Raw genomic sequence first — 18642 nt, 5'->3', positions numbered from 1 at the left:
TATAGCCCCCCCCAGTAAGGTGTAACAGAACTATGGCACCCGCACTAAGATGCGACAGAGCTATGGCCCCCCAGTAAGTTTTGACAGTGCTATGGCACCCCACCCCTAGTAAGGTGCGACAGAGCTGTGGCCCCCCCAGTAACGTGTGACTGAGCTATGGCACCCTCACCCCCACCACCGTGTGACTGAGCTATGGCACCCCCAACCCCACCCCTAGTAAGGTGCGACAGAGCTATGGCCCCCCCCCCAGTCAGGTGTGACTGAGCTATGGCCCCCCCAATAAGGTGCGACAGAGCTATCGCCCGCCCTTGTAAGGTGTGACAGAGCTATGGCACCCCCCAGTTAGGTGCAACAGGGCTATGCCCCCCCCCCCCCCCCCCCAGTAAGGTGTGACAGAGCTATGGCACCCCTACTAATGTGTGACAGAGCTATGGCCCCCCCAGTAAGGTGCGACAGAGCTATGGCACCCCCAGTAAGTTTTGACAGTGCTATGACACCCCACTTCTAGTAAGGTGCGACAGAGCTGTGGCCCCCCAGTAACGTGTGACTGAGCTATGGCCCCCCCAGTAAGGTACGACAGAGCTATGGCCCCCCCAGTAAGGTGCGACAGAGCTATGGCCCCCCCAGTAAGGTGCGGCAGAGCTATGGCCCCCCCAGTAAGGTGCGACAGAGCTATGGCCCCCCCAGTAAGGTGCGGCAGAGCTATGGTCCCCCCAGTAAGGTGTGACATAGCTATGGCACCCCCACCCCAATTAAGGTGTGACTGAGCTATGGCACCCCCACCCCCAGTAAGGTGCGACAGAGCTATGGCCCCCCCAGTAAGGTGTGACAGAGCTATGGCACCCCAGTAAGGTACGACAGAGCTATGGCCCCCCCAGTAAGATGTGACATAGCTATGGCACCCCCACCCCAATTATAGTGTGACTGAGCTATGGCACCCCCATCCCCAGTAAGATGCGACAGAGCTATGGCCCCTTCCCGTAAGGTGCGAGAGAGCTATGGCCCCCCCAGTAAGGTGCGACAGAGCTATGGCCCCCCCCCCAGTAAGGTGTGTCAGAGCTATGGCACCCCCACCCCTACTAAGGAGTGACTGAGCTATGGCACCCCCAGCCCCAACCCCACCCCCACTCCCAGTAAGGTGTGACTTAGCTATGGCACCCCCACCCCAATTAAGGTGTGACAGAGCTATGGCACCCCCACCCCCAATAAGGTGTGACAGAGCTATGGCACCCCCACCCCCACCCCCAATAAGGTGTGACAGAGCTATGGCACCCCCACCCCCACCCCCAATAAGGTGTGACAGAGCTATGGGCCCCCAGTAATGTGTGACTGAGCTATGGCCTCCCCCCATTAGAATATGTAGACATGACATTGAATGATTAGCTGAGTAATGAGATAAGTGTATTTAAAATAAAAAAGGGATGTATTGACTAAACTAAACTCAAATGAATTGTTCTCTAACCTCTGGTCTGCGTGGATTGCATCATTATGTTTGGAAAGAATCTGGGGAAGACATATCAGAGACAGGAATGATACACATTTAATAACTCATTAGAGAATGGTGTCAGACCAAGGAACAGGCTAAGAGCTAATGTAATTCCTGTATTTAAGAAGGGAGGCAGAAATCTCTAGAGAATTATAGACCAGTCAGCTTAGCGTCGGAGGTAGGAAAAATAATGGAATCCTTACTAAAGGAGAGAATAGAAGGACACCTAGAAATGAGAAATATAACGAATAACATTAACAAAAGAGAATATTGTGGATTCAATTCAGGGGAAGCTGGACAAGCATATGGGAGAGAAGGGAATAGAGGGTTATGATGGTGGATTTAGTTGAGAAAAGATGGGAGGAGGCTTGAGTGGAGCATAAACACCCAGCATGCACTGGTTGGGCCAAATGGCCTGTTTCTGTGCTGTGTACCTGTGTAATCCAACATTAGTGAGGAGAACTTTGCAGGCTTGACCGGGCAGAGCGTGTTGTTGTCGCTTCTGGTGCCTAGATCTGTGCTGGATGATCCATCCAGTGTTTATCTTATTGACTTTTCTGTGGTGTTTTGATACAATTGAGTGGCTTGCTCGGCCATTTCACAGGGCAGTTAAGAGTCAACCGCATTGCTGTGGACCTGGAATCACATGTAAGCCAGACCGGGTACGGACAGCTGATTTCCTTCCCGAAAGAACATTAGTGAACCAGATAGGGTTTTACAGCAATCCCATTAGTTTCATTACTGACAGTAGGTTTTTATTCCTGATTTATTACTTCATTGAATGTAATTTCTCCCAGTTGCTATGCTGGGACCTGAACACATCCTCAGAACTTTGGTCCAGCCCCCTGGTCTCCTAACATTGCCATTATGCTGCCATTCACAGGCTTGGTCACCATCTTATGAAAAGGATATAGAGACTCATGAGAATGATACCAGAACTGGGAGGCTATACCTATCAGGAAAGATTGAAAGGCTTGGACTCCAAAAGCTGAAGGGTGACCTGATACAGGGCTTCAAGATTGTTAAAGGGCATATGTAGAGAAGATATTCCCACTTGTCGAGGGGGACTGAAACTAGGGATCATAAATAAGATAGCCACTAATGAATTCAGTGGGGAATTCAGAGGAACTTCTCTATCTGGAGGCTGGATGGAACGTGGAACATTCTCAGGAGTTGTTGAGGTGAATAGCACTGATATTTTTAAGGAAAACTCAGTAAGGGCGAGAAGGAGAAAGGAATAGAAGGACATGTTGATTGGGTGAGATGAAGGAAAGTGCGAGGAGTCTCATGTGCAGCACAAACACTAGAACAGAGCAGTTAGACTGAATGCTCAGCTTTACATTCTCATTCTCTCAGCCTCTCTCATGTTCACGAGCTCTCTAACCTCTCCCCCCGCTCCATAACACTATCTCTGTCTATTTCCTTATCATCTTGTTGGTGATTGGTCTGCACGAGCTGTGCCCCCTCTACGGCCAATCAAACATGGGGTTCGGGGGGGGGTGTGCAAGAGATGGGGGCCCAGAGTGGGGGTGCGAGAGCTGAGGATCTGGTGGGGAATGCAAGGGATGGGGGTGCGAGAGCTGGGGGTCCAAAGGGTGGGTGGAGGTGTGAGAGCAGGGGGTCTGGAAGAGGGTGTGGGGGTGAGAGAGCTGGAGATTGGGTGGGGGATGTGAGGGGTGGGGATGCGAGAGCTGGGGGTCCGGATGTCGGGGGGAGCATGTGTGTGCGAGAGCTGGGAATCGGGTGGGGGAGGTGTGAGGGGTGGGTGTGCGAGAGCTGGGGGGGTGTGCAAGAGCTGGGAATCAGGCAGGGGGTGCAAGGGGTGGGGGTGTGAGAGTTGGGGTCTGCGGATGCTTGAGTCACAAGCAGCTGAGCAGTGATCAGGACCCTCTGGCTGCCCAATTGATCCGTTTCCTAATCAGTGCTTCTTTTCCAGAGGTGAAGCCCAGTATTATCGGGAAGAAGAAACCGACTACAGCCAGGAAGAGAGTGAGTGGAAGTCGATGACTCTTCACATTGCCCTGTGCTGCAGTGTTCAGCCTGAACCTCTCTGGGGTACAGTGTCTGCTGGAACCTCACCCCCCGCATACTGACACCATACAGACCAGTTGGCATGGCAGTGTTTGGTACAGCTTACCTCAGGGCAGCTCCAGAGACGAGAGATCAAGAGACTGAGTTAGAAAGAAACGATCCCATGATAAAAGTTCATTTCACTGCAGAAAAGACTGAGGCAAATAGAGGATAAAAGAATCTGGGCACAGAAGGAGGCCATTCGTGCCTGTGCTGGTCCTTTGAAAGGGCTATCGAATTAATCCAATTTAACCTGCTCTTCCCTCATAACCCTGAAAACTCCTCCTTTTCAACGATTTATCCAATTTCCTTTTGACAGTGACTATTGAATCTGCGTTTACCGCTCATCTGTATCCTCTGGTTACTGAGCTCCAGCCGCAGAAAACATTATTTTGAACACCTCCATTAAATTTCCTCTGCTGTACGGAGAACAAGCTCAGCTTGTCCAGACTCTGAGCGTGATCAGTAAATAATGAGAGGTGATGGCTAAAACAGAAGGCACTGAGGACTAGGAAGCAACATGTAGGACACGGATGCGTAAGGTGAAAGGGAAGAGATTTAGGCCAGAGAGCAGAATTGGTGACTGAAGCCAAGACATGTGAACATTTTAGAATAGGCTTTAGAAAGGGGGATAAGGGCATACAGGAACAGGTTAGGGATTTGGGAATAGGGATACTGCTCTTTATAGAATAAGCACTGACATTGACTGGTTGGGTGAAAAGGCCTGTGTCTGTGTTGTAATTTAAGAATAGGGCTTTTAATTGTTGGATCGTGTTGATGGACCATTGAGCCTACTTCTCCTGTTTCTTATGTTCCTCGTGGTTTGTCCAATATTTCCCCCTCAATCAACATCATCAAAACAGATTATCCAGTCATTTACCTAACTGCTACTTTTGGGATCTTGCTGTGTGAAAATTAGCTGCACAGCTCCTGCATGCAATACTTGGCTGTGAGGTCATTTGGGATGCCCCAAGGTGATATATAAATGTGCATTCTTTTCCCTTAATTTCCATGGAAGCTGTCTAATTCAGACAGTGACAACACACAGCACACAGAAGATTCACAAACTTTGGACAGGTTTCGAATTTGGAACAAACTTCTCCACCCACAGGTCAGATATGGAACAGACAGAAAAAAGCTGATTAATGACCAATTGACATAGATACAGGAGGGAGAATTGGGGGTTCGGGATTTACAAGGTTGATGGGTTTTATTAAGGGAATGTTGAGAAAGAGTTTATTGTGATTTACAGAGGTGTTCATATCATAAGGTGTTTAAATTGAGTGAATAAGGAGAAGCTGGTTCCAGTGCAGGAGGGACAGTAACCAGAGGAAACAGATTTAAGGTGATTGACCAAAGAAGCAGAGGTGAGATGAGTTCTGACCTGCAGCACACTGCCCAAAAGATGCCACACGCAGATGCAGTAATAACATTGCAAAGGGAATTGGATATGAATTAAAAAGGAGAAAAAAAGGCTTTGGGGAAAGAGCAGGGGAGTGGAGCTAATTAAATAGCTGTTTCAGATCGCCCTGTTGGATGACCTCCTTTGTGTAAGATTCTAGGAAAGAATCCTGAGACTCCTGAGACATGTTGAGATTTGGATCAGTGGGCCTTCCTTAAACTGTCGTTTGTGCCAGAGTCCTGAGTGAGATCAGCATCAAAGCACAAGGAACCGTGCTGATCCTCCACTGTACATCTTAAACAGGATCCACCCCCTCCACCTCCACACTGGCTTATTCCTGCTGCGTTCAGGAACCAGAAGGAAGAGTATGGTTTCCAGAGCAGGAGTTCAAAAAGGTGGGAAGTAAAAGCTATTTACGGTTTCTGAGCATCGACAAGGGAAAGAACCACTATCCCAGCAAGTCCAGGGCAGGGGAATGTGGTGGGCTCACTCTCCCAGCAGGTCCGGGGGCGGGGGCATCTGCTAGACTCACTATCCTAGCAGGTCAGCGTGGGGGGCCCATTATCCTAGTAGATTGACGGGTGGGGTGGTTGCTTACTTCCCAGTAAGTCAGATGGGGACTCACTATCTTAGTAGCTAAGAGGGGGACTCCCTATTCCAGCAGGTTGGGTGTGGGGGGGTGCTCACTATCCCAGCAGGTCAAGAAGGGACTCACTTTTTAAAAATTCATTCACAGGATGTGGGCTTTGCTGGCTGGGCCAGCATTTATTGCCCATCCTTAGTTGCTCTTGTTCAGGGACATTTAAGAGTCAATCACATTGCTGTGGGTCTGGAGTCACATGTAGGCCAGACCATGTAGGGACGGCAGATTTCCTTCCCTAAAGGACATTAGTGAACCAGATGGGTTTTTACAACAATCAACAATGGTTTCATGGTCATCATTAAACTTTTAATTCCAGATTTTTATTGAATTCAATTTCCAAAATCTGCCTTGGTGGGATTTGAACCCAGGTCTCTGGATTACTAGCCCAGTGACAATACCGCTACGCCATCACCTCTCCTGGGGGAGGGCATTGTGAGGGGGACTCACTATCCCAGCAAGTTAGATACACAGATTGTCCTGTATTCCGTATATTATAGTACTGTTTGCCCTATGGTGAGCCCAATTTAACTGCAGCTTGTCCTGTATTGAGCCTGTGTTTTGCGCAGCTTGTCCAGTATTGAGCTTGCGTTTTGTATAGCTTTTCCTGTATTGAGCCTGTGTTTTGTGCAGCTTGTCCAGTACTGAGCTTGTGTTTTGTGTAGCTTTTCCTGTATTGAGCTTGCATTTGTGTAGCTTACCCTATATTGAGCTCAAGCTTTGTGCAGCTTGTCCTGTTTTGAGCCTGTGTTTTGTGCAGCTTGTCCAGTACTGAGCTTGTGTTTTGTGTAGCTTTTCCTGTATTGGGCTTGCGTTTGTGTAGCTTGTCCTATATTGAGCTCGAGTTTTGTGCAGCTTATCCTGTATTGAGCTTGCGTTTTGTGCAGTTTGTCTTGTATTGAGCCTGTGTCACACGCAGCATGCCCTGTATTAAGTCTGTGTTGTGTGATGATTGTCATGAAGTTATTATGGAAGAGAAGGAGGCTATTCAGCCCATTGAGTCTATGCCAGCTCTCTGTAGAGTAGTCCATTCAGTCCCATTCTCTCCTTTCCCATGGCCCAGCAAGTTTATTTTCCTCAAGTCCTCATCCTTTTGAGATCATTCATCGTCTCCACTTCCACCTCTTTCGTGAACAGTGAGTTCCAGGTCATTACCATTCGCTGTGTAAAAAGTTCTTCCTCACATTCCCCTGCATCTCTTATCCAAAACCTTAAATCTGTGTCCTCTTGTCCTTGTACCATCAACTAATGAGAAGAGTTTTTCCTTGTTTAACTGATCCAAATCTGTCATAAACTTATACACCTCTATCAAATCTCTCCTCAATCTCCTTTGCTTCGAGGAGAACAACCCCAGCTTCTCCAACCTAACCTTGTAGCTAAAATCCCTCAAACCAGGAACCATCTGGTAAATCTTTTCTGCAACCCTTTCAAGGACCCTCACATCCTTCCTAAAGTGTGGTGACCTAGATGCTTTACTCTAGTGGTGACCTAACCAGAGCTTTATAAAATTTCAGTGTAACTTCCCTGCTTTTCTACTCAATACCTCTATTTACATAGCTCAAGATCCCATATGCTTTGCTAACCACTCTCTCAATATGTTCTTCCACCTTCAAAGATCAATCGCAGAATCTTTACAGGGCAGAAGTAGACATTTCGGCCCCTTGAGTCTGCACTTGCTGTCTGAAAGAGTCTTCTCCCTGTCCCAATCCCCTGCCTTATCCCTGTAACCTTGCACATTCTCTCTTTTCAGCTAGCAATCCAATTCCCTTTTGAATACCCTGATCGAACCTGCCTCCACCACCCTTTCAGGAAGTTTGTTCCAGACTCCAACCATCCTCTGGGTGAAAAACGTTTTTCCTCACGTCACATTTACTCCTTTTGCCAATTATTTTGAATCCGTGCCCTTTAGTTCTCAATGTTCTCTTGAGTGGGAACAGTTTCTCAATATTTAGCCTGTCCATACCCCTCAGGATCTTGAATACCTCTATCAAGTCTCCTCTCAGCCGCCTTCTGTCTAAGGAAAAGGGTCCCAATCTCTCCTCATCGCTACACATCTTCATCCCGGGAATCATTCTTGTGAATCTCCTGTGTACTCTCTCCAACGCCTTCACGTCCTTCTTCAAGTGTGGTGCCCAGAACTGGACGCAGTACTCCAAATGAGGCCTAAATAGTGTCTTGTACAAGTTCAACCTAACTCTTGTACTCAATGCCGCTATTAATAAAGCCTAAGCAACTAAATGCTTTATTAACTGCCATCTTCAATGACCTATGTACGTTCACACCGAGGTCCCTCTGTTCCTGCACGTCCTTTATTTTATACTGTCTCACTCTATCTTTCCTGCCAAAATGAATCACCTCATACTTCTCTGCATTAAATCTCATCTGCCACTTGTCTGCCCAGTCCACCAACACGTCTATGTTCCCTTTTGAAGTTCAAGACTATTCCCATCACAGTTGACAATCTTCGTATCATCTGCAATTTTTGAAATCATGCCCTGCACACCACAGCCTAGGCTGTCAATTTATTTCAGGAACAGCAAGTCCCAATGTCACCCCACGTCATTTAAGTTGTCAGTTCAGCGGTCGCGCAGCCGAATCGGCCGTGCGCCCGCCGAACTGTCAAAGGCCTATTAAGGCCAGTTAATGAGCAATTAAAACAATCAGCTGAGATGCCAGTCCAACTTTAAGGTTGGTGGGCAGGCGAAGAGCCCAGGCGGCCTTCAGAAAAAACATGAAACCTCATCCACGAGTGGGATGAGGTTTCATGAGGGCTTTAGAATTTGTATAAAATGTTTAAATAAAAGAAATTGACATATCTCAGCTCATGTGACAGTGGCACATGAGGGGACATGTCAGGAGTATTTTTTTCTGCCTTTGATAAACTTTTGAATCTTGAGCCAATCTCCCTGAGGCAGCACCTAGCCTCAGGGAGATCTGTGCGTTGTTTAGCAAGCATGCGCGAAAGAGCACACTCCTGGCTCAGGGAATCCCCCCCGCCTGCACAGGGAGCGCACAGCCGTAATTGGCCCATCCACATAAAATGGCGGGGCGCTCCCGACCCGGGGCATCAATCGGGAACCTGCCCGCTCGTGCCCGTTTCTGCGCAACCCCCCCAACGGGGGGAAAACTCCTGCCCTCTGTTTCCTGTTACTCAGCCAATTTCTTATCCAAGTGCCTACTTTCTCTTTTAGTCCATGACCTAGAATTTTGCTCACAAGTCTGTATCAAATGCCTTTTGAAAATCCATGTACACCACATCAACTGCATTTCCTTCATCAACTTTCTCTGTTACCTCCTCAAAAATCTCCAAGTTAGTTAAACATGATTTTCCCTTGATGAACCCATGCTGGCTTTCCTTAATTATCCTGCACTTGTCTCAGTGATTATTGATTTTATACCGTACTATAGTTTCCAGAAGTTTCCCTGCCACTGAGATCAAACTGACTGGTCTGTAGTTGCTGGCTTTATCCTTGCACCCCTTTTTGAACAAGGGTGTAACATTCACAATTCCCCAGTCCCCTGGCACCTCCCCTGTGTCTAAGGAAGATTGGAAGATTATCACTAGTGCCTCTGCAATTTCCACTCTCACTTCCCTCAGTATCCTTGGATGCATTTCACCTGGTCCTGGTATCATATCTATTTAAGTAAAGATAGCCCTTCCAACACCTCCTTCTCAATTGTAAATTCTTCTAGCGTACCAGTTACCACCTCTCTCACCCTTGCCTGGGTAACAGCATCTTCCTTTGTAAAGGCGGATGCAAAGGACTCATTCAACACCTGTGCTATTTCTCCTGCCTCCACGTGCAAGCCCCTTTTGTAACCCTAATCGGCCCAACTCTTTCTTTTACCACCCTTTTATTATCTACATGCTTACAGAAGATCTTGAGATTTCCTTTTATGTTCACTGCCAGCCTCTTTTCATGTTCTCTCCTTGCTTTTCTTATTAGTTTCTTCACTTCCCCTCTGGTCCTTCTATATTCAGCCTGATTCTCTATTGTATTTTCTACCTGACATCTGTTGTACGCGCATTTCTTCCTTTTCATCTTTACCTCTATCTCTCTCGTCATCCAGGGTGCTCTGGATTTATTTGTCCTGCCTTTCCCCTTCAAGGGAATATACCTTGATATTGCCTGCAATACTGTTTCTTTGAAGGTGGCCCATTGTTCAGCCATGGCCCTTTCTGCCACCATTTGATTCCAACTCACTTGACTCAGATGCATTTTCATCCCATCAAAGTTGGCTTTCCCCCAATTAATTATCCCTGCTCTGAACTGTTCTCTGTCCTTTTCCATGATTAACCTAAACCTTATGATACAATGGTCACTGTCCCCGAGAGACTCTCCCACTGACATTTCATCCACTTGAGCCAACTCACTCCCCAGAGCCAGGTCCAAAAGGGCGTGTCCTCTTGTTGGACTGGAAACATACTGCTGCAGAAAATTATCTTGGACACATTCCAGGAACTCTCGCCCCTCTTGTCCTTTTGTACTATTCCTATATTTGGATAATTGCAGTCCCGTATTAAAATAACTCTAATTCTTGCACCTCTCTGTAATTTCTTTGCAAATTTGTTTCTCTACATCCCTTCCACTAGTTGGTGGTCTTTATACTACATTGATCTATGTTATTGCACATTTTCTTCATTCCTTACTTCTAGCCAGAGAGATTCCGTCCTTGACCCCTCTGGAACATCCTCCCTCTTCAGTACTGTAATGCCATCTTTTAAACAATGCTTCCACCCCTTCCTTTCCTGCCTCTCCTAAATCCCTTGTACCCAGGAATATTTAATGCCCAGGATACGAAACAAGGAACAAGAGTAGGCCATTCAGCCCCTCAAGCCTGCTCCACCATTTAATAAAATCATGGCTGATCTGATAGTAACCTGAAATATGCACCCCAATAACCTTATCACCCCCTTGCTTACCAAGAATCTATCAACCTCTGCCTTAAAAGACACTGCTTCCACTACCTTTTCAGGAAGAGTGTTCCAAAGACTCACGACCCTCTGAGAGAAAACATTTCACCTCATCTCTGTTTTAAAGGGGCGACTGCTTATTTTTAAACAGTGACCCCCTAGTTCTAGATTCTCCCACAAAAGGAAACATCCTGTCCACATCCACCCTGTCAAGAACCCCAAGGATCTTATCTGCTTCAATCAAGTCGTCTCTTACTCTTCTAAACTCCAGCTGATACAAGCCTAGTCTGTCCAACCTTTCCTCATAAGACAACCCACCCATTCCTGGTATTAGTCTGGTAAACCTTCTCTGAACTGCCTCCAAAGCATTTACATCCTTCCTTAGATAAGGTGAACAATGCTGCACACAATACTCCAGATGTGGTCTCACTAGTGCCCTGTACAACTGAAGCATAACCTCCCTACTTTTGTATTCAATTCCCCTCACAATAAATGATAACACTGTATTAGCTTTCCTAATTACTTGCTGCACCTGCATACTAACCTTTTGTGATCCATGCACTTGGACACCCAGACCCCTCTGCACCTCAGCTCTGCAATCTCTCACCATTTAGATAATAAGCTTCTCTTTTATTCTTCCTGCCAAAATGGACAATTTCACATTTTCCCACATTATACTCCATTTGCCACATCTTTGCCTACTCATTTAACCTATCTATACCTTTTTGTAGCCTCCTTTTGTCCTCTTAACTTACTTTCCTTCCTACCTTTGTGACATCAACAAATTTGGCAATCATCCCATCCATCCCTTCATCCATGTCATTATATAAATTGTAAACAGTTGAGATCCCAGCATTGATCCCTGTGGCACACCACTCGTTACGTTACATTTGCCAACCCGAAAAATACCCATTTATGTCTACTCTGCTTCCTGTTAGCCAGCCGATCATCGACCCATGCCAATATGTTACCCCCTATAGATAAAGGCCATATACCGCCTTAACAGCCTTATCTACTTGTCCCGCTACCTTAAGGGACCGGTGGACATGCACACCAAGGTCCCTCTGATCCTCGGTATTTCCCAGGGTCCTACCATTCATCGCGTATTCCCGTGCCTTGTTTGTCCTGCCCAAGTGTATCACCTCACACTTATCCGGATTAAATTCCATTTGCCACTGATCAGCCCGTCTATATCCTCCTGTAATCTAAGGCTATCCTCCTCACTATTTACCACCCCACCAATTTTCGTGTCATCCGTGAACTTACTGATCAACCCTCCTACATACCACAAACAGCAAAGGACCCAGCATCGATCTCTGTGGAACCCCACTGGACACATGCATCCAGTCACAAAAACACCTTCTGCTTCCTGCCACACAGCCAATTCTGAATCCAATTTGCCAAATTGCCATGGATCCCATGGGCTCTTACCTTCGTTATTAGTCTCCCATGCGGGACCTTATCAAAAGCCTTGCTGAAGTCCAAGTAGGTTACGTCAAATGCATTTCTCTCATCTACACGCCTGGTCACCTCTTCGAAATATTCAATCAAATTGGTCAGACATGACCTCCCCTTAACAAAACCATGCTGACTGTCCTTGATTAATCCTTGCCTCTCCAAGTGTAGATTAACTCTGTCCCTCAGAATTGCCTCCAATAGTTTCTCCACCACTGAGGTTAGACTGACTGGCCTGTAGTCCCCTGGTTTATCCTTTCCTCCCTTCTTGAATAATGCTACCACATTGGCTGTCCTCCAGTCCTCTGGCACCTCTCCTGTGGCTAGAGAGGTATTGAAAATTATTGCCAGCACCCCTATTATCTCCTCCCTTGCCTCACTCAACAGCCTGGGATACATTTCATCCGGGCCATGAGATTTATCTACTTTTAAGCCTGCCAAACCACTTAGAACCTCCTCCCTTTCTATGCTAATTTCTTTAATTATATCACAGTCCTTCTGCCTGATTTCCATACCCACGTTGTTCCTCTCACTTGTGAACACTGACACAAAGTATTCATTTAAAACCCTACCTACGTCTTCTGGTTCCACACAAATTACCACTATGGCCCTTAATGACCCCTACTCTTTCCCTAGTTATCCTCCTACTCTTAATGTACTTGTAAAATAACTTTGGATTTTCCTTTATTTCACCTGCCAATGTTTTTTCATGCCCCCTTTTTGCTCTCCTAATTTCCTTTTTAAGTTCCCCCCTACACATTCTATACTGCTCTAGGGCTTCTGCTGTTTTGAGTGGTATCTGCCATAAGCCTCCCTTTTCCTCTTTATCCAATCCTATATATTCCTTGACATCCAGAGTTCCCTGGATTTGTTGGTCCCACCCTTTATCTTTACTGGAATATGTTGGCCCTGTACTCTCCCTATTTTCTTCTTGAATGAATCCCGCTGCTCTGACGCAGATTTACCTAAAAGTAGCTGCTCCCAGTACACTCCGGCCAAATCATATCTGGTCTTTTTAAAATTGGCCTTCCCCCAATTCAGAACTCTGATTTCTGGCCCATCCTTGTCCTTTTCCATAACAAACTTGAATCTAATGGAGTTATGATCACTATCTGCAAAATGCTCCCCCACTGATACCTCTACCACTTGCCCGGCTTCATTCCCTAAAATGAAGCCTAGGTCCGCCCTCTCTCTTGTAGGATCTTCTACGTACTGGCTTAAAAAGCTCTCCTGGATTCATTTTAAGAATTCCGCTCCCTCTAAACCTATCACACTATGACTAACCCAGTTAATGTTGGGGAAGTTGAAATCCCCCACTATCACTACCCTATTATTTTTACACTTCTCTGAAATTTGCCTACTATGCTCTTCTATTTCTGTTTGAGGGCCTATAGTACACTCCCAGCAATGTGACTGCTCCTTTTTTGTTTTTCAGTTCTACCCATATGGCTTCATTTGAGGAGCCTCCTATGATGTCATCCCTCCTCACTGCTGTGGTTGACTCCTTGATCAATATTGTGATACCCCCTCCTCTTTTACCTCCTTCCCTGTCTCGCCTGAAGACCCTATATCCTGGAATATTGAGCTGCCAATCCTGCCCCTTTCTCAACCATGTCTCTGTGACAGCAATTACATCATACTTCCATGTGTTAATTTGTGCCCTCAACTCATCTGCCTTATTCGTCAGACTCCTTGTATTAAAATAAATACCATCCAACCTTGCCAAGCTCCCTTGTGCCTTAACTGGCCTATAATTTTTAAGCCTTCCAGACTCACTTGCTTTCACTTCTAATTTTGGCTGTGCATCTCCCCCTGTTGAACCTCCTCTCAGGATCCCATCCCCCTGCCAAGTTAGCTTAAACCCTCTCCAACAGCACGAGCAAACCTCCCTGCAAGGGTGTTGGTCCCATTCCGGTTCAGGTGCAACCCGTCTGCCTTTTACAGGTCCCAATGACCCCAATGTCCCAGAAATCTAAAGCCCCACCTCCTGCACCATCTCCCCAGCCAACCATTCATCTGGGCTAACCTATTTCTAAACTCACTGGCACATGGCATCGGAAGTAATCCAGAGATTGCTACCTTTGAGGTCCTGTTTTTTAATCTGTTTCCTGGCTCCCTAAATCCTGCTTGCAGGACCTTATCCCTCTTTCTACCTATGTCATTGGTACCAATATACTATACTATACTATGAGCTTTTTTTTCCGCAGTAGTGGGAGGCGATGGCGTAGTGGTATTGTCACTGGACCAGTAACCCAGAGACCCAGGGGGGACCTGGGGACCTGGGTTCAAATCCCGCCATGGCAGATGGTGGAATTTGAACTCATTAAAAATCTGGAATGAAAAGTCTAATGATGACCTTGAAACCATTGTCGATTGTTGTAAAAACCCATCTGGTTCACTAATGTCCTTTAGGGAAGGAATCTTACCTGGTCTGGCCTACATGTGACTCCAGACTCTCAGCAATGTGGTTAACTCTTACCCTTTGAACTAGGGCAACTAGGTATGGGTAATAAATGCTGGCCAGCGGCATCCACATGAATGAATAAAAAGAAAACCTTTGATGTGGCACTTTATCACATGACTTCTGGAAATCTAAGTACAGTATATCCACCGGTTTCCCTTTATCCACAGCACACGTTACTTCCTCAAAGAGCTCCAATAAGTTGGTTAAGCACGATTTCACTTTCACAAAACCATGTTGACTCTGCCTGATGACCTTGACCTTATCCAGGTGCCCTACTATAAATCTTTAATAGTAGCTTCTAACATTTTCCCTACGACAGATGTTAAGCTAACTGACCTGTAGTTTCTCACTTTCTGTCTCCCTCCCTTTTTGAACAATACATTTGCTATCTTCTAATCTTCCCCGAAGCTAGGGAGTTTTGGAAAATTAAAACCAATGCATCATCTGTCTCACCAGACACATCTTTAAAGACCCTAGGATGAATTCCATGAGGACCCAGGCTCTTGTCACCCCATAGCTCCAACAATTTACTCAGTACCACTTCTCTGGTGATTGTAATTTTCCTGAGTTCCTTCCTTGTTTATAGCTGCTTGTGGGATGTTACTTGTATCCTCTATAGTGAAAACTGATGCAAAATACCTGATCAATTCATCTGCTATCTCCTTGTTTTCCATTATCAATTCTCAAGATTGACTTTCACTCTACTTTGTTAACTACTTTCTATTTTAAGTATTTATAAAAACATCTGTTTTTACATTTCTGGCTAGCTTTCTCTCATACTCTAATTTTTCTCTCTATCAGTCTTTTAGTCATTCTTTGCTGTTCCTTACATTCTGTCCAATCTTCTGACCTTCGACCTATCTTTGCACAATTATATACTTTTTCTTTAAATTTGATACCATCTTTAAACTTTCTAGTTAACCACAGATGGTGTGTTCGTCCCTTGGACTTTTGCTTGCTTGTTGGAATGTATCTATTCTGTGCATTTTGAAATATCGCCTTAAATGTTAGCCACTGCATCTCTATTGACCTATCCCTGAACCTAATTTGCCAATTCACTTTAGCCAGCTCTGCTTTCGTGCCCTCATAATTGCCCTTATTTAAGTTTAAAAACAGTTTCGGACCCATTCCTCTCTCCCTCAAACTAAAAGTAAAATTCAATCATATTGTGGTCGCTGTTACCTAGTGACGTCTTCACTATGAGATGGTTAATTACTCCCATCTCATTGCACAATAACTCCCATCTCATTGTCCTTCTTTGAGCCAGGTCTCTGTTATAGCAATAATATCATAATTCCATTTGTCAACCAGTGCCTGTAGTTCACCGATCTTATTAACCACACTCCGTGCATTCACATACATGCATATTATGTATGTGATTTAGGCTTTTTTTACTTTCCCCCTTACTCTGACCACATCTAATGACTTATTGTTGCCTTCTCTAGTTCTATCAAACTCTCCAAGTATTCTATTTACCTTGATACTACTCTTTGATATATCCTCCTTATCAGTTAATACTTCACTACTTCCCACTGCCAGTTTTTCTCCTCTGCACTCTGAATTTCCCCCCAGGTTCCCATCCCCCGGCCAATCTAGTTTAAACCCACCCAACAGCACTAGCAAACCTCCCCGCGAGGACACTGGTCCCAGTCCTGTTAAGGTGTAACCTGTCCTTGTATAGGTCCCACCTGCTCCAGAACCGATCCCAATGTGTCAGAAATCTGAAGCCCTCCCTCCAACTCCATTTTTCCAGCCACATGTTGAACTGTTCGATCTTCCTGTTCTTATGCTCACTAGCATGTGGTACTGGGAATAATCCTGAGATTACTGCTCTTGAGGTCCTGCTTTTTAATTCCCTAAAATCTATTTTCAGGACCTCATCCCTTTTCCTACCTACGTTATTGGTCCCAGTGTGGACCACTACCTCTGACTGTTCATTTCCACACAGGAACGTCCTGCATCTGCTCTGTGACATCCTTGGCCCTGGTACCAGGGAGGCAACATACCATCCTGGAGTCATGTTTATTGCCACAGAAACGTTTGTCTGCTCCCCTAACTATTGAATCCCATACTACTATAGCACTTCCACTCTTCCTCCTCCCCATCCTGTGCAGCTGAGCTGCCTGTGGTGCCACAGACTTGGCTCTTGCTACAGTCCTCTGAGGAACCATCTCGCTGACCAGTATGCAAAATGGAAAAGTGGTTAGAAAGCGAGAGCCTCAGGATTCCTGCACGATCTGCCTGTTTCTCTTAGATACTCTGGTGGTCACTCTTTCCCTCCCTGACTGTGTACTTCTTAGCTGTGGTGTGACCACCTCTCTAAACATGCTATCCATGTAATCCTCAGCCTTGCGGTTGCACCACAGTGACTCCAGCCGCTGCTCGAGTTCCGCAACCCGGCGCTCAAGTTTCTGCAGCTGGTGACACTTGCTGCAGACGTAGTCATCAAGGGTGCTTTATGCCTACAAGACTTGCCACATCCTGGAGGATGCACGTTGCACATGGCCAAGCTGCAATGACATAGTTTAGATTTTATATAAAGTGTTTACTACAGTATGATAGAATATAATAACTCCAACTTGTCACTAACCAATCGTCGTCTCTGTGCCAAGTCCAGAAAGGATGACATTTACTAACGAGTCAACTTACGGGACTTCTGTGATGTCACTTTTTTAGATTTTATCTGTAAACTCTTGGCTCCCTCTCTCCGAACTCCTACTGTTTTATGGGCTCGCTCTCTCTCTCTCTCTGTCTGAATTCCTGCTCCTCGTGCTCCCCCTCGCGTGCTCTCCAATGTGGCCTAGCAAGACCTCAGTTGTACCAAACCACTACTAAAAAATCGCACCACATGGGCTGCAGTGGTTCACGAAGGTAGCTCATCACCGCCTTCGCAAAGGCAATTAGGGATGGGCAATAAATGCTGGCCTAGTCAGCGACGCCCACATCCCGTGATAGAATAAATATAAAGAAAACCAAGTCTCTGTTCCTGCACAGTCTTTTGAACTGTGCCATTTAATCTGGCAGGATTAGGAAAATTATGTTTCACCAATTTATTGGAGTCCTTTGAGTAAGTACCACGTGCTGTGGTTAAGGGGGAACCAGTGGCTATACCGTACTTGGATTTCCAGAAGGCATTTGATAAAGTGCCACATCAAAGGTTATTGCAGAAAATAAAAGCTGATGGTGTAGGGGGTAACATATTGGCATGGATGAAGATTGGCTAGCTAACAAGCAGAGATAGACATAAATGGGTCATTTTCTAGTTGGCAGGATGTGATGAGTGGTGTGCCACAGGGATCAGCGCTGGGGCCTCAACTTTTTACAATTTATATAAATGATTTGGATGAAGGGACCAAAGGTATGATTGCTAAATTTGCTGATGACACAAAGATAGGTAGGGAAGTAAATTGTAAGGCTACAAAGTGACAAAGATAGGATAAGTGAGTTGGCAAATATCTGGCAAATGGAGTATAATGTGGGCAAATGTGAAATTGTCCATTTTGGCAGGAAGAATAAAAATAAAGCATATTATCTAAATGGAGAGAAATTGCAGAGCTCTGAGATGCAGAGGGATCTGGGTGTCCAAGTGCATGAATCACAAAAGGTTAGTATGCAGGCATAGGAAGTAATTAGGAAAGCGAATAGAATGTTATCATTTATTGTGAGAGGAATTGAACACAAAAGTAGGGAGATTATGCTTCAATTATACGGGGCATAAGAGACCACATCTGGAATACTGTGTACAGTATTGGTCACCTTATTTAAGGAAGGATGTAAATGCGTTAGAAGCAGGTCAGGCAAGGTTTACCAGATAAACACCTGGAATGGGTGGGTTCTCTTATAAAGAAAGGCTGGACAGGTTAGGCTTATATCCACTGGAGTTTAGAAGAGTAAGAGGTGACTTGATCAAAAGCTGAGGGATCTTGACAGGGTGGATGTGGAGAGGATATTTCTTGTGGGAGAATCTAGAACTAGGGGGTCACTGTTTAAAAATAAGGGGTCACTCATTTAATACAGAGATGAGGAGAAATGTTTTCTCTCAGAGGGTTGAGAGTCTTTGGAACTCTCTTCCTCAAAACGTGTTGGAAGAAGAATCTTTGAATATTTTTAATGCAGAGCTAGACAGATTCTTGATAAGCAAGGGGGTGAAGGGTTATTGGGGATAAGTGGCAACGTGGAGTTGAGGTTACATTCAGATCAGCCATAACCT

The 18642-nt window shown here is 45.6% G+C and overlaps 1 protein-coding gene across 1 annotated transcript in view; it reads left to right on the top strand.

The window, feature by feature from the left end:
- The window catches only part of LOC144685052 (ADP-ribosylation factor GTPase-activating protein 2-like), a 54333-nt gene that overhangs the window by 14729 nt on the left and 20962 nt on the right, over positions 1 to 18642 (top strand). Inside the window, exon 7 of the mRNA XM_078549586.1 lies at positions 3423 to 3475. Within this exon, the coding sequence (XP_078405712.1) occupies positions 3423 to 3475 (53 nt within the window). The remainder of the gene's footprint in view (positions 1 to 3422; positions 3476 to 18642) is intronic.

Source organism: Cetorhinus maximus, chromosome 9, assembly GCF_964194155.1.
Source record: "Cetorhinus maximus chromosome 9, sCetMax3.hap1.1, whole genome shotgun sequence".
Lineage (NCBI taxonomy): Eukaryota > Metazoa > Chordata > Chondrichthyes > Lamniformes > Cetorhinidae > Cetorhinus > Cetorhinus maximus.
Note: the sequence above shows the minus strand (reverse complement) of the source record. Positions and strands in the feature narration are given on the sequence as shown.